The sequence below is a fragment of the Trachypithecus francoisi genome, unplaced genomic scaffold, assembly GCF_009764315.1.
Source record: "Trachypithecus francoisi isolate TF-2019V2 unplaced genomic scaffold, Tfra_2.0 Lachesis_group9, whole genome shotgun sequence".
NCBI lineage: Eukaryota > Metazoa > Chordata > Mammalia > Primates > Cercopithecidae > Trachypithecus > Trachypithecus francoisi.
In genome coordinates, this window is record NW_022681474.1 from 817,687 (window position 1) to 839,562 (window position 21,876).

Consider the following 21,876-nt stretch of genomic DNA (forward strand, 5'->3'; position numbering starts at 1 on the left):
TGCAGTGGCCGGATCTCAGCTCACTGCAAGCTCCGCCTCCCGGGTTCACGCCATTCTCCTGCCTCAGCCTCCCGAGTAGCTGGGACCACAGGCGCCCGCCACCTCGCCCGGCTAGTTTTTTGTATTTTTTAGTAGAGACGGGGTTTCACCGTGTTCGCCAGGAGGGTCTCGATCTCCTGACCTCGTGATCCACCCGTCTCGGCCTCCCAAAGTGCTGGGATTACAGGCTTGAGCCACCGCGCCCGGCCAAAAGCTGTTTTTTTTTAAGAAAATAATATATGAGTTTCATTTTATAAAATGACGACTGCACCAAAAGTAACTTTGGTTTTAAAAATTTCTCCCTGAGCCGGGCGCGGTGGCTCAAGCCTGTAATCCCAGCACTTTGGGAGGCCGAGACGGGCGGATCACGAGGTCAGGAGATCGAGACCATCCCGGCTAACGCGGTGTGAAACCCCGTCTCTACTAAAAAATACAAAAATCTAGCCGGGCGAGGTGGCGGGCGCCTGTAGTCCCAGCTACTCGGGAGGCTGAGGCAGGAGAATGGCGTAAACCCGGGGGGCGGAGCTTGCAGTGAGCTGAGATCCGGCCACTGCACTCCAGCTGGGCGACAGAGCGAGACTCTGTCTCAAAAAAAAAAAAAAAAAAAAAAAAAAAAAAAAAAAAAAATTTCTCCCTGAAAGGGCCCTTGGGAGCTGGTGCTGCTGAGGGGCACCCCAATGCCCCAGGTGCTGGTCGGGGCTCAGAGCCGGGCATCAGGAGGACACCCCTGGGCCGGTGCCCGGCCTTCCTGTGTATGTTCTGGGCGTGCGCTCAGCAGGAACTGAGAGGCACTCTGGGGCCCCTCGGCAGCCTGACCTGCCTCCTGCCAAGACGCAGTGTCCACCTCCTCGTGGCTGGTGCGCAGCGTCCCAGCCTGGGCCAGGAGGCGGCTACCCACTATCCCCAAAGCACACTCCAGGGCAGGCCGTTGACATTCAGAGCACAGACCGGCTGATCGGGTCAAGCCTCCGAAGTGGCTTTTGGACTCATGTGTCACAAATCAGTCTAGAGCCTTCAAACAGTGTGAGGATTAGAACAAGCACCCAAACAGCCAGGGCGCAGCGGGCCACCCTGCCCATCGCTGCGTCCCAAGGAGGTCCGGCCCCATCCAGATGCTAATGGGCTTAAGTGGCTTAAGCTGCTTTCCCTGAATGGGCGAAGCCTTGGCAGGCAGACGGCCATTGTAGCCACCCCAGGACACGGCTCAGGAAATTCATGGCTCTGTCTCCCAAAAGGCATCTGCGGGAGACTGTTTAAAAACTGCTTTATCTCAGCACTTCAGGCGGGCTCCCGAAGGACAAACATCGGATGGACCCCAGGGCCCAGGAAGGGGCCGGCCACCCCCCACCCCTCCCTGGAGCCGCCTCATTCACAGGCTGTAAAGGAGTGATCAGGCCGGGCTGAACGGGCCAAAGCTGGCCTGTTCCCTTCGCCTTTCAATCCAGCAACGTCGTGGCCACTCATGCGGAAAGCGGCCAGGCTGGGCCTTTCCGGTTCGCCTACTTTTGGAAGGGATTCTTCTGTTTTGAAAAGAGAAACAAATACCCTAAACGCTATGTTTAAAAAACCATCTAAGACGAATTTCGTTATTAGTAGCCGCATGAAGAGGCTCTGGAAAGAGCGGCCCGGCAGCCGTCTCATCCACACTTAGAATTTAACAGGAACGCCGTGTGCCCGGGTCATCCACCTGCCTGCGTGGATCAAGAAATTCCTGCGTTTCTTCTTACTGTTCGGATAACCAAGGAGGCATGCTGCCTGGACAGGGCGGCCACAGGCCCAGGGCACAGGTGTCAGCCCAGAAGAGCTATTTTCTGTGCGAGGAAATCACGCGGTCACTCTGATGTGCACAGAGCTGCACGGCAGGCAGAGCCGCCCCGATGTGCACCTGTGCAGTGGGTCTCATGTCGGGAGGTGAATCTGTCCCATTACCCCCTCAACTGTCACGGACACTCTGCCACAAAATCTAAAACTCTACTAAAGGCAAACGCATCCTCTCAGACCCTGTCAGCCCAAGTTTTTAAATGCAACCTTCAAAAGCTGGTTTATAAAAACAAAAAGTTGTTCTGTACTCTCCGAAATGAATCCCCACTGGCTGTAGCCTCTGGACCCTGCACGCACAACCAGCAGGCCGCTTGAGCTCCACTCTCCACCTGGAATCACCAGGTGTCCAGAGTGCCCTGCCTGGGCCAAGTGGACAGGCAGCCTCAGGGGCCCACTCCGGGCTCAGAAGAAGCTGTCTGGGCACACAGGCAGCATGCAGTCGCCGCTGAGGCCCTACCCCAGGCTTGGCTTCTAGGTCCTGCAGAGGGGTCTCAGTGCAGGTAGCAGAAAGCCCTGGGCGAGGCTGGGTGGGCAACACGTGCTGCTCTTGTGGCTGAGCTGGGAGCTCTCATGCACCCGCCTGACCTCCAGGATACACTTCTCCCCGGGGACCTCCACACCCGAGGCCTCCACACCCGAGGCCACCACGCCCGGGCCCGCCACACCCGAGGCCTCCACACCCAGGGCCACCACGCCCGGGCCCGCCACACCCGAGGCCACCACACCTGAGGCCCAGGCCGGGGCCAGTGCCAGCCGTGACATGCCTCACGTGAGGAGGAAGGTCCCGGCAGGGCCCAGCACAGATGCTGCCTGGACTCGGGAAGGGAAAGCTGGGATCCCAGGGGTGCAGCTCAGGTGCTGGAAAAGCAATCAGGAGCGAAGGCTGGGAGATGCCCCCTCCTGCCACACGGAGAGTCCAATTCCCTGGTTATTCCCTGGTTGTCAACACACTCCCAGGCAGACAAGGGAATCCATTAGTCACTGGGGCCACAAACCTCCTTCCCAGGGCCAGAGCCTGGCAACAGTGACAGCTCCAGCCTTCACCTTCCCAACGGGGAGGCGTCCCCAGGAGCACTGTGGCCTCCAGGACGCTTGTGAGGGGATAGAAGACCTGGTCCTCTGTGGCGGGCGGGCAGAACCACCAGCCCCAAGATCAAAAGCCGACAGGCCATGGCGCCCTCCCACCGCGTCGCCCTGTGTCCACAGGCCCTCCCAGAGCCGCCCAGGCTCCTCTGGAGCAGAGGCAAATGTACCTCTGTGACCTCCTGAGCCAGCCACTGGCTCGGGCAGACCCTGTCCCCAAGCCTGTGCCACGGGAGAGGCGGGCAGCCCAGGCCTCGCAAGCTGCCATGGGCTGCACCGCCGGGCCCAGGATGGCACTTTCGGGAGGGACAATGGTGCCGTGGTCTGTGGTGGCAAGTCTACCATGGCGGCTGCACAAAGTGAGGCTGAGGTTGAATCCTGACCTTTCTCAGTGGATGGAAGCCAGTCGGCCCTGAAGATCGCCTCAGGCTCAGGAAGAGCCCAGCCTCATGAAGCCTGGGAACCCCAACAACTTCATCTCGTTGAGAAATGAGCTTCTCTCTCCCCTCAATGCAGGGAGCAAAAGGGTATTCACAGTTAAATACAATAAAAACGAACCACAAAGCCAACGTTGCCCCAAAATCTAGACACACCACAGGCAGCTACTGAGGGGCAGATTCTAGTGCGTTCTTAAGGAATTAAGCCATCACCAAGAGAATGAGGCTTTTTTCCTCCAAACCGAGACCCCCTAAAGGAGATGATATTGAAACTCCTCATCTGCCCGACACCCACGGGCACATCCTACCGTGAACGGAATGTCCGCCGACACCGATTCCACAGACGCGGGCCAGAGGAGCCACAGTGTCCACCCCTCCTGGGGCCCTGGAATTCCTGATCTGGTCACTGCCTCGGAGACGGTGGCCCCTCTGCTGCGAGAGCAGGGCCTCCTAGGAGGCCTGTGGGTGGTGGGGGGTGGCGCACATGCTGGCCCCAGGATCAGGCCAGTTCCTACATACGCAGTGCAGAGGAAATCCTTGGGGGCCTCAGCTAACTTTTCTCATCCAACCAGAAGAAAAACCACCTTAAAGCAGAAAGCAACAAGATGAGCCCGCTCCTTGAGGCCATGCCCTCCAGCCCCTCAGCAGGCACAGAAGCTCTGCAGGTGCACCTGTTCCCACAGTGGTGTCCGGCAGCTTGGCCAGAGCCGGCCACTCCGCTACCTCTGTGGGGGGCCCGTCCAGCCTGGCCCTTAAGTGTCGCAAGACACAGATCTGCAGGTGGAAATCCACTGTGGCTGGAGTCCTTTCTCTAACAAAAACTTCTTCTATTCCAAGGATGGAATTTGGGACCGCACGCTCAGCCACGGTCTGTCTGCACCAGAGTGAATGTACCAAAACCAGGAGGCTGAGACGTGGCCCCGGCCGGCCTTGGAGGGTGTCCTCAGCACACGTGTGCACCCCAGTCCCCATCACGGGTTTCCTGGGAGGGTAGCGTCTGGGCTCCAGTGAGGCTGCCCGGCAGCAAGCTTAGCAAAGGGTGTGACCTCTGTGGGCTGGTGGGGGTGGTGTGAACTCAGCCACTGACTTTAAAATTCAGAAGTTTCCGTCCCACACATGAGGAGGAGTAAGTCCAGTCTTGAGGAAAGTGCTGATTCGGGAGCAAACTGGCCGTGGCACTTTGCAGATATCCAACTGGTACCCACGGGACAAACGGACGGATGAAGGGAGGGGCAGAGCCTACAGCCCAGGGTTAGGGTCTGGCTCTCCGGGGTCGGCGTGAGGGGCTCACCCGCACTCCTGGGCCTGGTCCCTGCTGGGGCTGAGGGCAGCGCTGGTGGGTGGGCTTGAAGACACATTTTACCAATTTTTCATGCCCACCCCCTCAACGTGACCCTGCGCCTGAGCTTTTATCCTGCTGACAACTTCATGCAGAAAAACACGCAGACCTCTGATAGCATGAAATCAGAAACAAAGGCCGGGGACAAAGGGGGCGCGGGGCAGGCGCAGGCCGGCTGGGTCGAATTTCAGCCACAAACAGATGTTGGTAGGAACATCTGAAAGGAAACTCTTGTAAAAGAAATGGTCTTAAAAACAATGCCTTCGGCAGTTAAATAAAGGGCCAAAGGACGCAGGATGCCTGTCAATGATAAATCCCGGCAAAGAGGACCGAACCGGCATCATGAATTTTAATGATGGGTTTCTTGGCTACCAAGGGCCCAGGTTCACCATGGATTCCAGACACGGGGAAGGAAGCATTGGAGATGGGTGTCCCTCATGGTCCAAAACTCATCGGGAGGCACTTTTTGCTTCACGGGGCTGTAATTTATGGAAAGCTGTGCCAGTCTCCAAGACTTCCCTGAAGAACAGCAATGACTAAAACAGCAAAACCCTGCACGGGAAGCTCTGGCTGGACACAGCCTGACTGGGTGCCAGACGGGATGCAGTCACCTTCCAGCTGGGGATGGCAGGCAGCGTCTGAAACTAATGGCCAGCAAGCGAAGCTAGGGGCGGCCTTCTTGCTCAGGCCTGGGGCTGACTTCCAGAGGTGGTGGGCACCCTCTCTGCTCAGGACAAGGCGTGGCGTCACCTTTGAGATTGGTGCCACTGGGCGAAGGCCTCCTCCTGCAGGGCAGGGCTACGCATGCTGGCCCAGGTCGGGGCTGCATCAAGGGGAAAAGTCCTCCTCCTGCAGGCTACACCCAGCTGGGGCTGCATCATGGGGAACACAGTGTGTTCTCAGGGTGGAACTCTGAGCTCTGTGTTCACGCAGGACTCACCTGGATTCGTCCATCAGGAACAGAACAGGCACCTGTGAGGAGCACTTTGCCAGCTCTCCTCGGCCCCGTCTGATGCAGCCTGGCTCATGAGCTCTAACTAGTAGGTTCACAGAGCAACTGCCCCTCAGGGCTGTGGGCCCCGCTGCTGATCAGTGTCTGGGAGCGGGGCTCTCTCCAGGAGACTCGTGAGGACACCTCCTGTCCCACACAGCTTTGACCTGGCCTTCGCTCTCCCGCAGGTGCGAGTACCTTCTCTGTAAGTATGCATCCTTTCTGCAGAGGACGACCACATCTTGGAAAGAAGCCATTTGCGGGTGCTGCAGCCAGCTGCAGTTTACATCAGCCATTGAGCAAAGCAAGCGGACGCGGATACCAACGCCCACCTTCATTCCAGGGTGTCCGCGTCGGTGTGATGAGGGCCGGGGTTCTGCGGAGAGAAGAGCAGCCTCCAGCTTCATTCGGGGGTGTCACTTCTGGGTGCAATGCAGGCTGGGGTTCCGCGGATGAGGAAGCTCTAACTTTCCTGGCACAGACGCCGAGAACCTCCTGCGGTGTGAACCTGCAGCGTTTGTCCAGCAGGAACCAGGCAGAGACCAACCACCTGTGGCCCACAGACACAGAGCTGACCGCTCTCGGGCTGTGGAGATCTGGCCAGCCCATCTCATGCTGTCAACCCAAGACAGGATGTGTGCCTTTCTTTATTTATCTCTATTTTTATGTTTTTGAGACAGGGTCCTCCTCTGTTGGCCAGGATGGAGTGCAGTGATGCGATCACATCTGGCTCACCGCAGCCTCGACCTCCGGGACGAAGCAATCCTCCCGACTCAGCCTCCTGAGTATCTGGGACTACAGGCCTGTCCCACAGTGCCTGGCTAATTTTACTTCTTTATCTTCCTTAGAGACAGGGACTCCCTATGTTGTCCAGGCTGGTCTTGAGTTCCTGGGCTCAATGATCCTCCTGCCTCAGCCTCCCACAGTGCTGGGAAGGCAGGTGTGAACCACTGTCCCTGGCCTTCTCCTTTCTTTGTCGGTGAAGTCTTGGGGTTTCTCTCCTCCCCCTCTTCCCCCCTCCCAGCTCCTCTTCCTCCTTCCTCCTCCCCCTCCCCTCCCCCCCTTCCCCCTCCCCCTCCTCCTCCTCCTCCTGGAAATCACTGTGATGTCAGAGAAGCCTGACCCTCTGGTGGTCAATGCTGGGGGCGAACGTTGCGGACCCTGTGAGTGACTCTCACTGGAAAACTGACCAAAGGCACAGCAGGAAGAAACTCGCCAAGTCCCATCCTTCTCTATTATCCTGTAATTTTTGGTTAAATTTTAATCATAAACATGTCTAGAAATAAAGAAGGGTTATACACAGAAGTTCCATGTAGCCCACCTCTAGCGGCAGTGATGAAAGGAGGAAGTGGAAAAGGATTTCTAAAAGATGGTTCACAACGAAAGGCCGAGTACTTTACATAGGTTTTCCTTAAAACAGGTTAATAGGAAATCGTTACGTTTTCAATGGAAAGTTCTTGAATGACTCTAGAAAACAGAACTGACTCCAGGGCACAAACATTTTCTATACTAACAACAATTCTCCTAGCAATGGTGAACATGAATATAAATCTGTGCTCCAGGATGCGGTGTGCCACTACATCAACATAACGCTTGCCCTGTGACAGGGGATTAACTAAAAGGCTCCCACCGCTACTGCCCTGAATGTGCCTTAGGGTCCGGACCACTGCTCAGAATCGAGGGGGCAACTTTCGTTACAGTTCAGAAAACGACACAGCCCGCTGACAAACCAGCAAGCGGAAGTTCCAGGTTTACTGTCAGGTCACCGCAAATGGGCAGAGAGAATTCAAACGCTAAGTCTGACAAACGCCCCAGTCCTCTGGACATCCACCTGGAGACGCACTGCTGGTCCCGTGGGGTTAGCTGTTCCTTGGTAACTCACATTATGGATGTTGGTGCAGGTCTCAGACATCGCTGTGGAGTGGGAAAGGAGGACAACCAATCACTTCACAGGCGGCCCTGAGGTGCAAGTCCTGGCTTTAAAACCTGCTTCATATTGAGGGCACCACGGAAAGTGCCGAGGAAGCCGCACCTCTGGAGTCCTCTGGCATCTCCGCTGGGGTGGACACAGGCGGCACCCCCGAACGTCAGTGCTCATCAAACATACACAGGCCAACGCCCACACAGGGCAGAGACAAGGTCCCCAGACCCTAGAAGACGCCCCTGCTGAGGCCCCTGGGCCCTGGCAGGGGGCATGGTGAAGGCCTCGCAAGCACTACATCCAAGTGGTGATAGTTGGAAATAGCACATATCATCTCAAAGTAACTCCCGGAGGCTCCAGACTCCTTTCCTATGGCACATGCACGTGCGGCTTCTTGGAAGTGAGAGGGCGGCTCACTTGGCCCCCAGGGCAAGGAGGGCGAGGAGGGCAGCGGAGGCCAGAGAGTGCTGCATTCCCCTCTGGGAGTGGCTGAGGTCAGGGGGCTGGCGCTACAGCCACCACCCCCAAGTATGCTGGTGGCTACCAGGACCTATTAACATGCAGGCCCACAGGGCAACAGCTGTGCCCTCCAGGCTCGACGGGCTTTGGGGGTAGCAGGTGCAGGGTAATGATGACTGAACCACCTTCCCGCTGTCTTCCGTTGGCATGCCTCCACCACAGGCCCCACGCAGACTTCTCCAGAGGCTGGGCCTGAGCTCTGCAGAGGGACCCCAGCCGGACTTGGCATGGAAAATGTGTGGTGAGGGCGGCAGGCACCAAGGACCCTTCCTCAGGGTCACGCTCCCGTGCTCAGCCCACAGTGAAGCCAGGGAAGACGTTCTGCTAAGTGTGCCATGGTCCAATTTCCTAGCTTTTTAGGACCAGGGTGGGCACCAGACACAGAGAATGACCATCCCGGATGGAATTTGAGGAGCTGAGAGCCTGGCATGCTGGGGGGGGGGGCTGTGGGGCGGGGTTTGCTGGGAGGGCTGCGGGGAGGCCCTCAGACACTTCGCCGGTCTCCCATACTTTGACTTCCCAAGAGAAAGCTCTTCTGGTGAACTCCATCTTTTCAAAGGTCTTCCTGGTGAACCCTAGACCCCCCCGAAAGGGGACCCATCCCTTGACAAAAGCGCCCACCGTGAGGCCCTGGAGCACCGACCTCGTTGCGAGCCCCAGGGCCGGGCACAAGGCCCTGCATCCCGAGCTTACGGGGCGCAGAAATGCAGCCAGTGAAAGGCGCTGTCGTGGGGAGATGCTGGCGTCAGCATCGGAGGCCTCGCTCCTCTCTGTGTGCATTGTCTGCGGCCACCCAGAACAACAACATGCCATAAAGACTCTTTCATGTCCTCTCCCAAGGTTGCTCCCGGACTCCAGCAGCCTGGCAGGCTTGGACGTGGCGCGCATGGAACGGGAGTGGTGCCCGCTAGCTCTCACGCCATCGAGAGCTCAACAGACTTTCTGGGAAGAAGGCGGCGGGTCTCTTTCTCAGGCTGTGTCTAGCACATGCCAGGCACCCTCTGCTGGGCCCGGGGTGGCTCCACAGGACCAGCCCTGCCTGGTGGCAGAAGCACCTGTTGTGCCTCTCGGTGGCTCCTTCCGGATATCCCTGGCCTTCCACTGGCACGGCTGGATGTGGGGAGAGGGACGTGGCACAGGGAGGGGGACGCAGGGCACAGAGCTCAGCCTTCGTCCCAGGTCCCTGCATGCTTCTCAGAGCCACTGACTGCTAGCGGAGGAGCCGGGCGTGATGCGTGAAGGAGGAGGGACGAATGAGGCTACATAGTGTCTGGGGTCTCCAAGGTCTGCCTTGGCACGGGAGACCTGCTCTGTGCCCTACCTTTCCCACGGGTTTCCTTTAAACCAAGGGCAGGCAGAGGAATTTTTAAATAAAGTATGAGCTCATAAGAAATACAGAAAAGTGCACTAACGATTAGTGAACACACTACGGATTATGAATCAATTACGAATGAATCCAAAAACAGTTCCTCTCACAGAGTTCTAGGATAGACTGGAGAAAATGCCACTATGTCTTTTAGTTTTTGTCTTCTTTTTCTATAAAATGAGAAGATTTTTGGCATCAATCTACCAGCTGAAAATATTGGATAATACTTGCAAAGTGAACTTCCTAGAAGAAAATCCCCTACCTATGAAACCTAATGTCATCACTATAATTAAGTATAACATTTTATTTTATTTTCAGTTGAGGTCATAGGCCCTATATAGAAACAGACCAAATAAAAGTCTCTTTTTAAAGAAAAAAATTACAAAATAAATTTAATGATTTAAATTAGTGATTCTGTTGCTGCCGTTGCTATTTTACACCAAGACTGGAATAACCAGTGAGTGAGCTGAGCAGCACGGTTTAGCTCACATGCCCGCTGCAGGCCCCCACCGCCCTGACCTCCACCCTCAGGGAAGGGCATCCCCGTGGCCCTGAGGAGCTGGCAGAGAGAGCAGAGAGGCTGCCACTGGCCTGCCTCGTCATCCAGAGCACGCTGGGCACATGGCGAGGGCAGCGCCCCACTGGATCTGCATAAGGTCTGTCTGCACACTGGGTCCCAAGGTAAGATGAGAACTGGATAACGACTAATGTCCGCCCATGGCGGCAGGAGGACGCGGCTGCGCTAACTTTAACCCACGGCGGCAGGAGGACGCGGCCGCGCTAACTTTAACCCACGGCGGCAAGAGGACGTGGCTGCGCTAACATTAACCCACGCGGCAGGTGGACGGGGCTGTGTGCATCTTTCCATCCATGCTGCTCTGGAGATGGTGCTGAGGGTCTGCAGGAGTGTCACTCTGAGCCAGGCTTTCTGGGGGTCTATGGGAGTTAGAAGGGACCGTCCCTGCCACCTGCCCTCTGGATGCACATTGTGCCCATGGTGCCACACTGAGTCTGCTCATGGCTGCAGGATGGGCCAAATCCTGAATGGTGCAGGGTTTTGGAGTGCTGCCCCGACTGAGCTGATGGAGGAACATCGCCAGGCTGAGGAGTCGGCTGCCATCCTCTCAGTTTCTAGGAGCTCAGGCCTGCCCATACACGGGGCTAGCAACAGCTGCACAGTCGTCCCCGCCTGTCACGCCCGATGGGAGCTGCCAGTGGACACAGGGACCCGGCCTCTCCTGCCCACAGCCCCACAGCGCCCACTGTGCCCACGGCTGAGGGATCAGGGGCAGAGGGGCTCAACAAGGCAGCTGGTAATCAGATGAAGTCAGAACTTCACCTGGAGCCTGGCTGGAGCCAGAGCAGCCAGCGGGACTCAGAGGAGTCTGTGGGGCTGTGGGGGGCATGACCAGGTGTGATGTTACCTATTGGCTGACAGCTGCCCCTCCTCCCAGGACGCAGTGCACACTAGAAAGAAGGATACCTGGGTGCCAGGAATGTCTGAGGTCTGGGCCTAGGCTTATGCTGCGGGGCAGGCTGGCCTCAGCCGTTCTTGCCGGCCGTAGTCTCCACTGAACAGTAGACACGGCCTTTGAGGCAGGTACTGGGATCCTGCCTCACAGGCAGTGGTGGGACCCTCCCTGGTACCCTTTTGAGAGCCGTGTTCTGGGAAGCCCGGCTCTCAGGGTGTCTCCTCGCGACGTGAGCCTCTCTCCGAGGACGGCTCCTTCTGGATGTCAGCGCCCACCATGGCCATTCCCCTGCAGGCCCAGCTGGCACCTGACCATGTACCTGTCAGTGATTGGCAACTGGTTGTTAAAAACGGACACCAGCCTCCGAAGACGCATCTGTCACCATCACTGTCAGAGAGGTGATGGACGACAGGTGTGGTGTGCGGTCGGGGCGCGCGGAGCCGGGTGCGCCTGGCACTGCTGTCACTCTTTGTCACCACGGCCAGCTGAGCGCCCCAGCTGCCAGTTGCCACCGCGCAAGGCATGCAACACACCCTCTGAACATCCCAGCAGCAGCCGGAGCCGCAGGCTGCATCACTGACTCGTGTGAGGATGCACAGCCCTCTTAGATGGCACACGACTGGCATGTTTCACGTGTGTGGGTTTTAATTACAGCTTCCGTGGTGCCAGATCGGATTCCAGTATCGTTTTTTTCAGTGCTGCTCTGTGAGCGTGTCTGCATTAATCTGCATCTGAAACACAGGAGGCTGGGCATTCCCAAGAGACAGACTCTCTTCACTTTGCACACAGAGCCTCTTTCACAGGCTGGTGCGGGGCAGGGCAGGACTCCCAGATCCGATCCCTGCAACTCTCCTGCCACCAAAAATCACAAGCAGGTCTCTACCTCGGGGTCTGAGAGCCTCCAGGGTCACCAGGCTGGTCCTCCTCCCAGAAGCCCTGTCCCTGGACTCACGGCAGGGCAAACTACCCTGTATTTAATCTGCTGTTGCCAGCCCAGCTCTGCCTGGCCCCCCATTGCTGTGGAGATGGATTTAATTAACCTCCGATGTGTCTTTCCAGCAAGCCTGCCACTGAGGGCGCCAAGGAGGCGCTGTGAGCAGGCAGAGCAACACGGTCGGCATTGAGAGCAAGGGGACGACTCTACCAGCCCAGGACCGAGGGGGCAAGGATGGGATGCTGTGGGTGGGAGCTTAGCAGTGAAACCAAAGCCAGGCCAGCCGTGGTTTCTGAGAGACCATTAAACTCACGTGTCCCTTTGCACCGACACCGTCCCAGGGCGCCGTGCCACCGGGCACCGCTGGCCCCCAGCCTCTAGCATTCCCAGAACACTCCATCAGGCAGGACGCTCTGCACTGTGATAAACATGGCTTCCTGATGCGCTCTGGCTATGCACGACTCTGCCATTGTCCACGAACCTTCAGAACTGTGTCTGCTTACTCTGACCCTGGGCAATCTGGAAACCACCCCAGAGGGACACAGATGTCCCCACGAACCCGGGGTGGAGGCTGGGTGTGGCCTTTGCCGGCTCCCACAGAGCCAGAATGCAGGTGCCAACGTGGCCTCTGAACATGGTGCCAACACGGGGGGTTGTGGCGGGTGGGGAGGACCGGCCTGTGTGGAGCCCACAGGGTTTTACTCTAACCCATGCTGCTGTTTGAAAGAAAGGCTCAGGGGAAGGAAAGGCAGGTGCCAGCTCCACATGGCTGGGGAGCAGATAACACTTCTGAGCCCTCTGGGAGGCCCTGCCCACCTCTGTGTGGCCTCCTCTGAGGGGCTCACCACACAGCTGTTCTGCCAAGAGGGAGAGCAGAGCGGATTTCAAGGACTGACACCCACCCCATCCAGGCCCCAAAGCTAGCTCCATCCGAGGACCCTGCAAGACACTCCTGCTGGCCTTTGACTCCGACACTCCCTCTCCTTTAAAACGCAGATGCTTCTAGGAAGGCGGCGAGATGTGCACAGACACTTTGGGGGGAAATTGTTCCCAGGCAGGTGGAGCAGAACTGAAGAAAGGTGGGGGAGGCAGCCACCAGGCAAACCCACTGCCCCAGGCGCTCCTGGTGCCCAAGGCCATGGTCTTGAGGGCAGGCAGTACACAGATCCTGGCACTGGGCCCACATAGCAAACACACAGGACACACCTGCTGGACCAATGAGGCGCGCACAAGGCAGCCAACAGGGTGATGCTCACCCGCTCAGAGCCTCAGCCACCCACAGGCCTGTGTGAACAAGAGCCCACTCATCTGAGCAGCTGGAAACACTGCGAATCCGTGCTCTGCCCAAGCCACACTGAGCTACTCCAGGCTCCAGCTCCTCCTGATACTTCCCAGCTGCAAAGGAACCAGAGGCCAGACCACAGTGCAAAAAATGAAAGTGGTGCGAGGAAAACAAGGCCCTGGACCACAGGGAGTCCTCATCCACTTTTCATCTCAGAAAGGAGAAGCGCACAGCCTCAGGGAGCACTGAGATCACTGGGCAGTGATGGTGGCCACCTCCGGGTGTGGTCCTGCCAGGCCAGTCCAGCCCAGGGGTGAGGTTAGTCACTGCATCTACGTCACACGAGAGCATAGCTGGCATCTCAGGTGCATCCTCAGCGATGCGTCACTGGAGGCTGCACGGGCGAATGGCACTGTGGGTGGCACGGACCGAGCCTGAACCCTGACCAGAGGTACATGCGCAGCGCCAGTTCCCAGCCGCACTGAGCCTGGTGCCAGGCAGACATGAGAAAGAGACACTGCCCGGGCCCTGGGCCTGACTCACAGGTTACTAAGGAGCTCCCAGGAGACTCTCAAGTCCGGGAGAGCCCAGGATCTGTGTGCTAAGGGGCTCCCAGGTGACTGGTAGGTCCGGGAGAGCCCAGGATCTGTGTGCTAAGGGGCTCCCAGGTGACTCATAGCTTTGGGAGAGCCCAGGATCTATCTTCTATGGTGCTCCCAGGCACTCCTGTCAGTTCTTCATCAAAAAGCTTCATGTGGAAGGAAACTGGAATAGGGACATGCCACAGGGCCAAGTGGAGATCGAGCCTGTTCACGTGCAGAGGCCGACATCAGCCTGTTCACATGCAGAGGGAGGTGGCATCAGCCCGTTCACACACAGAGGGAAGTGGCATTAGCCCGTTCACACGCAGAGGTAGGTGGCATCAGCCCGTTCACACACAGAGGGAGGCTGGCATCAGCCCGTTCACACACAGAGGGAGGCTGGCATCAGCCCGTTCACACACAGAGGCCGACATCAGCATTTAGCACAGCCCAATCTGGTGCCGGCACGAGGGGTCCTCAAACACCTGCCCTCAATTTCTTGGTCCAAGACAGTCTCAAAGAAAAATCATGCAGAATTTTCTTTGGTTTCCACAAAATTTCTACGAAATGTTTTAGTTAGAAACCCTTTTTAAAAACCATGCCATGCCAACTAGCAGATTTTGATTTTCTGTAAGAGGTACTTAGATGGTATTTTAAAATTCAATAATATACCTAATTGGCACCTTAACTAATGCAGCTGCAATTAATCACCACGAACCAAAAAAACCTGGTCATTTTTCAGTGCGATTTATTTTTAGATAGGGCTTTCAAATAAACGTTTTCTGTGCTAGCGTTCAGTTGACCACGTGGTTGGAGAGTCCCTCCAGCGCTGCCTGCTGTCCTGGGCTGTACAGTGTGCCCCCAAATTCATGTCTACCCAGAGCCTCAGAATTGGGGCCTTGTTTGGAAATGGGGTCTCGCAGGTGCAACTAGTTAAGGATCTCAGGCTGAGACATCCTGGGTGGGCCCTAAGTCCGTGGACTCGTGTCCTTACAAGGAAAGGCCACATGAGGATGAAGGCGCAGGCAGGGGAGATGTGGCCACAAGCCAGGGCCACCTGGGCCACCTGTGGCTGGGCGAGGCAAGGAGGGGTCCCCCCTGGAGCCTCCAGGAGCAGCATGGCACTAGGACACCTTGATTTTGGACGTCCAGGTTCCAGGACTGTGAGAGAATAGCCTGTGGTCCTCTGAGCCACCGCCGCAGGAATCTCCCCACACGGGGACAGGAGACTCAGTGCGCGGGAAGGCTCCACCTGGCATGCACATTCCACATCCACTGAAGAGCAAACAGAAGACAGGCTGTGACCTCCATGTCTGCAGCCCACAGGGAGCGACATGGCTACGTGCAGGCGCCATGCAGCACTGAGGGGCCGCAGGTGACCCTGGGGATACTGCCCCTGCCCTGGGCCTCAGGGTCCTCCCCGTGGTCAGTTCCAGGGTCCTGTGACTCCTCACGGCCCCCAGCCCTCAGAAAATCCCTGTGGCCATGGGATCCACATGCTCAGCTTCGGGCCAGTCACTGCACCAAGGGCTTAGCTCTGTGAGCTGTGGAATTTTACACACAACTGATGACTGTGTTGATGATGCCAGGAAGGAAAAGCGGTCCTTATTCCAGAGATGTGGCCTTCCCTTGACTAAACAGTTCTAGAAAAACTCTACACTATGCAGCATTTTTCCCTATTTTTCACCAGGCTCGCTTTACTTACGTAGTAAACTGTGTGCAAAACGTAATGAAAGACTTTTGTCAAATGAACAGCCTTAAAGAGCCGCGTGGGCAGGAAAACCCTCCAAAAACTAATGCGAAGATCTTACACACTTACTGAGTAAACAGTGCAGTTTAAAACTACTCATTTTTCTTCCCATTCCTTTGCAAATGGCAGACAAACAATGCAGAACAGTAAGACCCACGTCTGTCCAGGGTGAGGGCACTGTAAGCCAGGGCCTGGTAACTGTGTGGGCAGCCGCTGTCGCGGGCAGCGTCCTAGAGCCCAGAGACCAGGGTGGCCGTGCGTGTGAATGAGCCGTGTTGGGTGGAGGCCTCCCTGCTCCCAGGAACCTGCATCGCCACTGCCTGGGGTGCTGGGGGCTCCCCTGGGTGGCATCTACGTCTGTTGGGACATGGGGTCCAATTCTGGTGCCGCTTAGAAGGGACCTTTGCAGACGGACCCTGGATTTCCCACGAACACCCCAGGCATGCCTGGGTGATAATCACAGAGCACACACGACTTTCCTTCTGCCAACTCAAGTGAACACAGAGTTCTGCAGAGGAGGAAACACTCACCGGAGGAAACCCTCACCGGGGAAACCCTCGCCAGAGTCCAGCTCCCTCCCAAGCTGATCGCGGGCCTGGAGAGCCCCCACGCCCAGCAGAGGCATTGGAGCCTCAGCCACCGCCTCCTGCACTCCCTTCCTTGGTCCCCTCCTCGTGTCCGACACCAACAAATGGCACCAGTGAAGAAAACCTGCTGCTGAAAACACCTGTGTCTGATACGGGGCAGGGACGCGGTCACTCCCAGGGGCGTCTGATACGGGGCAGGGACGCAGTCACTCCCGGGGCGTCTGATACGCGGGGGGACGTGGTCACTCCCAGGGGTGTCTGATACGCAGGAGGGACGCGGTCACTCCCAGGGACGTCTGATACGGGGCAGGGACGTGGTCACTCCCAGGGGTGTCTAACACGCAGGAGGGACGCGGTCACTCCCAGGGGCGTCTGATACGGGGCAGGGACGTGGTCACTCCCAGGGGCGTCTGATATGCAGGGGGAACGCGGTCACTCCCAGGGGCGTCTGATATGGGGCAGGGACGTGGTCACTCTCAGGGGCGTCTGATATGCAGGGGGAACACGGTCACTCCCAAGGGCGCCCGGTAAGTGGGAGGGGCGCCTGATATGTGGGAGGGGCGCGGTCACCTCCAGGGCCGCCTTCTCTGTTCTCTGACCTCTCACCTGGGGGAACCCAGGCCCGACTCTTCTCTGGGATTGTGCAGGGCTGACCACGCTACGCTGTCCCATATGAATGACCGCCATGTCTGCCGGACAGCATGGAGGAGACCCCACCCAGGACCCACCTCAGGGCTGTGGTTCCAAGAACGGGGATGCACTGGGAAGCAGCTGAGCCCAGGCTGGCTGGATGGTAAGTCCACGGGAATGTTCCTCCCCAGCGACAGCCCCTGCACTGGTTGAAAATCACCTGGTCTGTACTGTCCTGTGGAATAGCCACTAGTCATGCAGCTCTACCAGATCTTAATTAAAATGAAATGAAATGAAAAATTGGGTTCCTGGGCTGCTCTCGGTGCTTGTCAGCCACATGTCCTAGTGGCTGCTGCGGGGGCAGAGTGGGGGCAGCTTGTGGTCAGGCTCACAGGAGGACACGCCAAGGCGGGTGGGACTTCAGGACGCCACCTGGGTTAGCCAGGCCCGCAGGAGCTCTGTCTTCAGGACGCCACCTGGGTTAGCCAGGCCCGCAGGAGCTCTGTCTTCAGGACGCCACCTGGGTTAGCCAGGCCCGCAGGAGCTCTGTCTTCAGGACGCCACCTGGGTTAGCCAGGCCCGCAGGAGCTCTGTCTTCAGGACGCCACCTGGGTTAGCCAGGCCCGCAGGAGCTCTGTCTTCAGGACGCCACCTGGGTTAGCCAGGCCCGCAGGAGCTCTGTCTTCAGGACGCCACCTGGGTTAGCCAGGCCCGCAGGAGCTCTGTCTTCAGGACGCCACCTGGGTTAGCCAGGCCCGCAGGAGCTCTGTCGGGTTCCTGCTTACTGTTCCTTTGAGAAATCCGCTTGGGGCATGCAGAGAGTTTCCAGGAAGACCGCAATTTTCTTTCCCTTCCTGACTTACAGTCACCTCTAACGCTTAGACTGACAGGCAAGCCCCACATCCACTGTCTTGACAAGGCGCACGCAGGAGCTGCTCTTTCCACTCCCAGGACACCTCTCCACAGAGCGGAGTGGCTGGGGCTGCAGAGCGGCCATGGAGCCTACAGACGGGGCGTGAGGGACGGACGTGAACTGTCCTGCACCAGGCAGCGCCCCCTTCCACGCTGCCCACACGGCCCGGCCAGCATGTCCACCAGCCCACCCGGCTGTACTGGGTCTGACACCCAACTCGCCCACGCGGCCCTGGCAGGCAGGACACCAGCGTGACGGGGGTGGAGGCAGGCTGGTGGCAGTGACACACCCCATGGAGCCCAGAAAGGGGCCTGGCCGGTCCAGAGCAGAGGGGCTGAGGCAAGACCAGGGGGCGGCGGGGAGGGCCCTGCAGGGGCTGAGGACAGGGCAGACGGACCCACGCTGCTGAGCTCCATCTAAAACCAGCTACTGTGGGGGACTGACGGGAAAAACAGCATTTCAAGCAACTCCTTGTCTGTTCCAGTTACTGTGGATGGAAAAGTGACAAAGAACGGAGACTCCTCAGTTCCCGGGGACGGGAGCCGGTGAGGCTGACGGTGGCGTGGGCGGCTCTCACACAGGTGTTCACTGGCCCTGGAGTGCTCCACCAGCCTCCCACAAAGCCGTGGCCTGGAGGTTCCTGAAGCTCTTTACTGACTCTCAGGAGAAAGTGGCCATTTCTGCAAAATTATTTATCACCAGTTCACAAAGTAAACAGCCCCTTAAGCACAGCCATTAGAACTCCCGTCCTTTGTAGTTTGATGTTGAAAGTTAAACATGAAGAGGCTGCCGTGGAAGATCTCACTGGTTTGTCAGTGATGGGAATCTTGGAACTCTGGCTTCAGGCCAGTGCCCTCCCCAGCATGGCCCCCTGCGTGGACCCTCCAGCAGGGCGGAAGGCTCCTTTAGCGATGGCCTAACACGAACACGGAGGACGGAGCACAGGTGGGGGCGAGCACGGTCTTGCTTCTTCCTGGGGAAAATGTGGGCAGGTCCCAGACCTGAAACCGGAAGGTCCGGAGAGTCCACTGAGGCCTGGGAGGCAGCTCCCGCCCTGCACCCACCTCCCTGGCGGCGTCCAGGGCACCGGGGCCATCTAGACCTGGGCGGAAGCTACTGCCTGTGTGAGAGGAGCTCTTTAAGAAACAGGGCCGATCTTGGTGATCAGAAAACACTGCTGACAGTGACCCATGAGGGCTGAGGGCTGTGTGTGAAGGCGCTCAGGGTGGCCAGGGGAGCAGGCCAGGCAACGCAGGAGAAGATGAGGCAGACCCCAGCCGGCTCCCGAGGCCCCCGCACTGTCCTCCCATCATGCCGCCTCTCGCGGTCACACCCACACACAAACCCCGGTGAGGTACTTTCTGCCTTTTCTGCTCACTAGAAAAAGGAAAGCTCTGCAGTCATTCACAGGAGTCGCCCAACGCCCCACAGGCCCCGGAGTCCAGGCCCCTCATTCCTGCAGAAACCAGAGCGGCCACGCAAGCCCCACAGGCCCCGGAGTCCAGGCCCCTCATTCCTGCAGAAACCAGAGCGGCCACGCAAGCCCCACAGGCCCCGGAGTCCAGGCCCCTCATTCCTGCAGAAACAGAGCGGCCACGCAAGCCCCACAGGCCCCGGAGTCCAGGCCCCTCATTCCTGCAGAAACCAGAACGGCCACGCAAGCCCCACAGGCCCCGGAGTCCAGGCCCCTCATTCCTGCAGAAACCAGAGCGGCCACGCAAGCCCCACAGGCCCCGGAGTCCAGGCCCCTCATTCCTGCAGAAACCAGAGCGGCCACGCAAGCCCCACAGGCCCCGGAGTCCAGGCTTCCCATTGCCCCCCATGTCTTGCAGTCACACGGCCCGGCCACTGGGCCCAGCAGCTGGCTCCCTTCACCAGGGAGGCTCCCATGGCTGTTCCAACGCATGCCTCGCCACAGCTCTGACCCGGCCAGGACCGGCTGCCCTTTACCGTGACATTTGCTCTACCAGGAGGAAAAGGCCCTTTCCAAGCTCCCTGACCTTTCCCCAGTTGCTGGGCGCCTGGCATTGATCGGCTTGGTCTTTCACAGGTTCTGCTTGCTTTCATCCCGGCCACCCCTAGTCAGAGCGGGAAGTACTTATGTGCACTGTGGACTCACTGGTTCTCAAGTAACAGATTAGAAATGAGCTCGCTCGGAGACGTTCCAGAGCTGCGGGAAATGCCGCTTCTAGCCCCCTGTGGCTTGGCAGAGGTAGAGGAGAAGCCTCCGACAGGGCCCAACCTCTGTGGTCCCCGGGCCTTGCTCTCATGTCCCTGACAGCATCGAATGCAGGAACATGGATTCTAGCAAGGATGGGCACAGCCCCCGCCCTCGAGCCCGTGCCCAGCCTGTGGGATGGCAGGTCAGAGACCGATCCATTCGAAAGCCTCTACGAGGAGAAAGGAAGCGCAGCAGTGGGAAGTAAAGGACTTCGGGAGCCCTACTGGGGTATGTGTGCTTTAACTACTCCATGGGCTCCAAGCTCACCGCATGCAGAGGCCCTGCCTTCCTCCTCCATAGCCCGATGAAGCAAGGCCTTGACCACGAGTCACTGAACGTGTAGGCACCACCACCAGCCAAATGTACACAGGCATGCGGTGGGGCCTCATGGCGAGGTGCTGCCAGCTCAACTCAACAGAGGACTTCAGGGGCACTCATTTCTGCCAACCACAGGAGACCTAGAATGGTCAAAGCCAGCTCAGTATGTCTTTCAGAAACAATGTCCTGCCACCGTCGGAAGATGAATACGTGTGGTTGTTTGGAACTGGAGACTAAAATGGGAAGATAACAGCCTTGGGGACCGCCATATCTCCGTCCGACCCGCCGTATCCCCACCCAACTCACCACGGTCCCATCCAGATCACGGTGGCCCTGCTGTGGGCCGCTGGCTCATGCCCAGCACCTGGAGGAGCCACCAGGGAGGCTGAGGGCAGCAGGGTCCGGGCGGGTGGGCAGCAGGTGCTCCACCATTTCCCACAACCCGCTCTTCACAGCTGCCTGGGAAGTGGAATCCCAAGTCATGAAAACTGGGAGGGAGGACCCAGAGCACAGAGAAACGTCGGTCTTTGTGCTGAGCCTCAGGGCCCACTTTCTGCTGCTGGCACCTTGGTGCCCAAGCTGCTGGTCCTGGCCAGCCCGAGAGCACACCCAGGAGCACCCAGGACCCCTGAGTTACCAGAGGTCAGGCGGGTCGACAACTCATTAACTGACAGAACGACGACTTTGCAGACAGAAAAGCACAATGTTTAAAATGGGCTCTGACAGTTCCTACGTGTGTTATGAGGAAAAATCGCTGAGATCAAGTTGGACCGTGTGAAGGAGCCTGACAGTCTGCAGAGGCTGCGGCTCTGTGGGCATCAAGGGGGCGGCACTGTGGCAGCACTGCAGCAGCTCCTCGGGTGCCAACAGCGGAAGCCACAGGGCACAGCCCCGCGGCACTGCCACCCACCATCTGGCACAAGCTTGAGGGCCCGTTCACCTCGGATTCCAACACAGATCCCTCTGCCGACAGCAAAACATGCTTCTTCATTGCAAGGTTTTGGCTTCAAAAGTGCATCCCGGGAGGTGGACGGCATTGAAAGTGCCAGTAAGGGGCCACGCTCCTTCCACTGTTTTCCTCAACAGGAGCGAGGCAGGAGACCAGGGCGGGAGGGACGCCAGCACCTACCTCCACGACGGACTTGGAATCCAGCCGGAAGTTGAAATCGCCAAACACAAAGTAGGAAACCTTCTCAAATCGCTGATCGATGATTCTAGAAAGAAAAAGAGGACTTGTTACCAAGGTGGCTGAAGCTGGCCAGCACTCCCGCCCGGCCCCGCGCCCCTCCACGCTCCCCGTCTGCACTCTCCCTGTCGCCTGCTCAAGGGGAAACTCGGTGGTTGCTTCTTTGCACCCCCAAAATTCAGCTCCGAGAACACCCCCAACACAGGTCCACTGAGCAGTGCTCAGCCCTCGTCAACACGGACACGCATGTGTTGCCAGCGACATCGAGAAAGAGGAAAGGCAGAGCCTCAGCCGCGTCCTCACCCACTGGGCCAGGGCAGCGTGAGAGCCTCACGCATGGAAAACCACAGCTGCCCCGAGAAGGGGAAAGGGCCGGACAGAATGCCTGAATAATCCACCAGAGACCGAATAATCCACCGCAGAGCTCAGGAAAGGCGGGAGGGAGACAGACGGGAGGAGGGACAGACAGCGAGAGAGAGATGGACA

The 21,876-nt window shown here is 58.1% G+C and overlaps 1 protein-coding gene across 4 annotated transcripts in view; it reads right to left on the reverse strand.

The window, feature by feature from the left end:
• INPP5A (inositol polyphosphate-5-phosphatase A) overlaps window positions 1-21,876 on the reverse strand; it is a 236,686-nt gene that overhangs the window by 30,125 nt on the left and 184,685 nt on the right. For all 4 annotated transcript variants that reach the window (XM_033209257.1, XM_033209258.1, XM_033209259.1 and 1 more), the window contains one exon: window positions 21,334-21,418. In XM_033209257.1, the coding sequence (XP_033065148.1) occupies window positions 21,334-21,418 (85 nt within the window). The remainder of the gene's footprint in view (window positions 1-21,333; window positions 21,419-21,876) is intronic.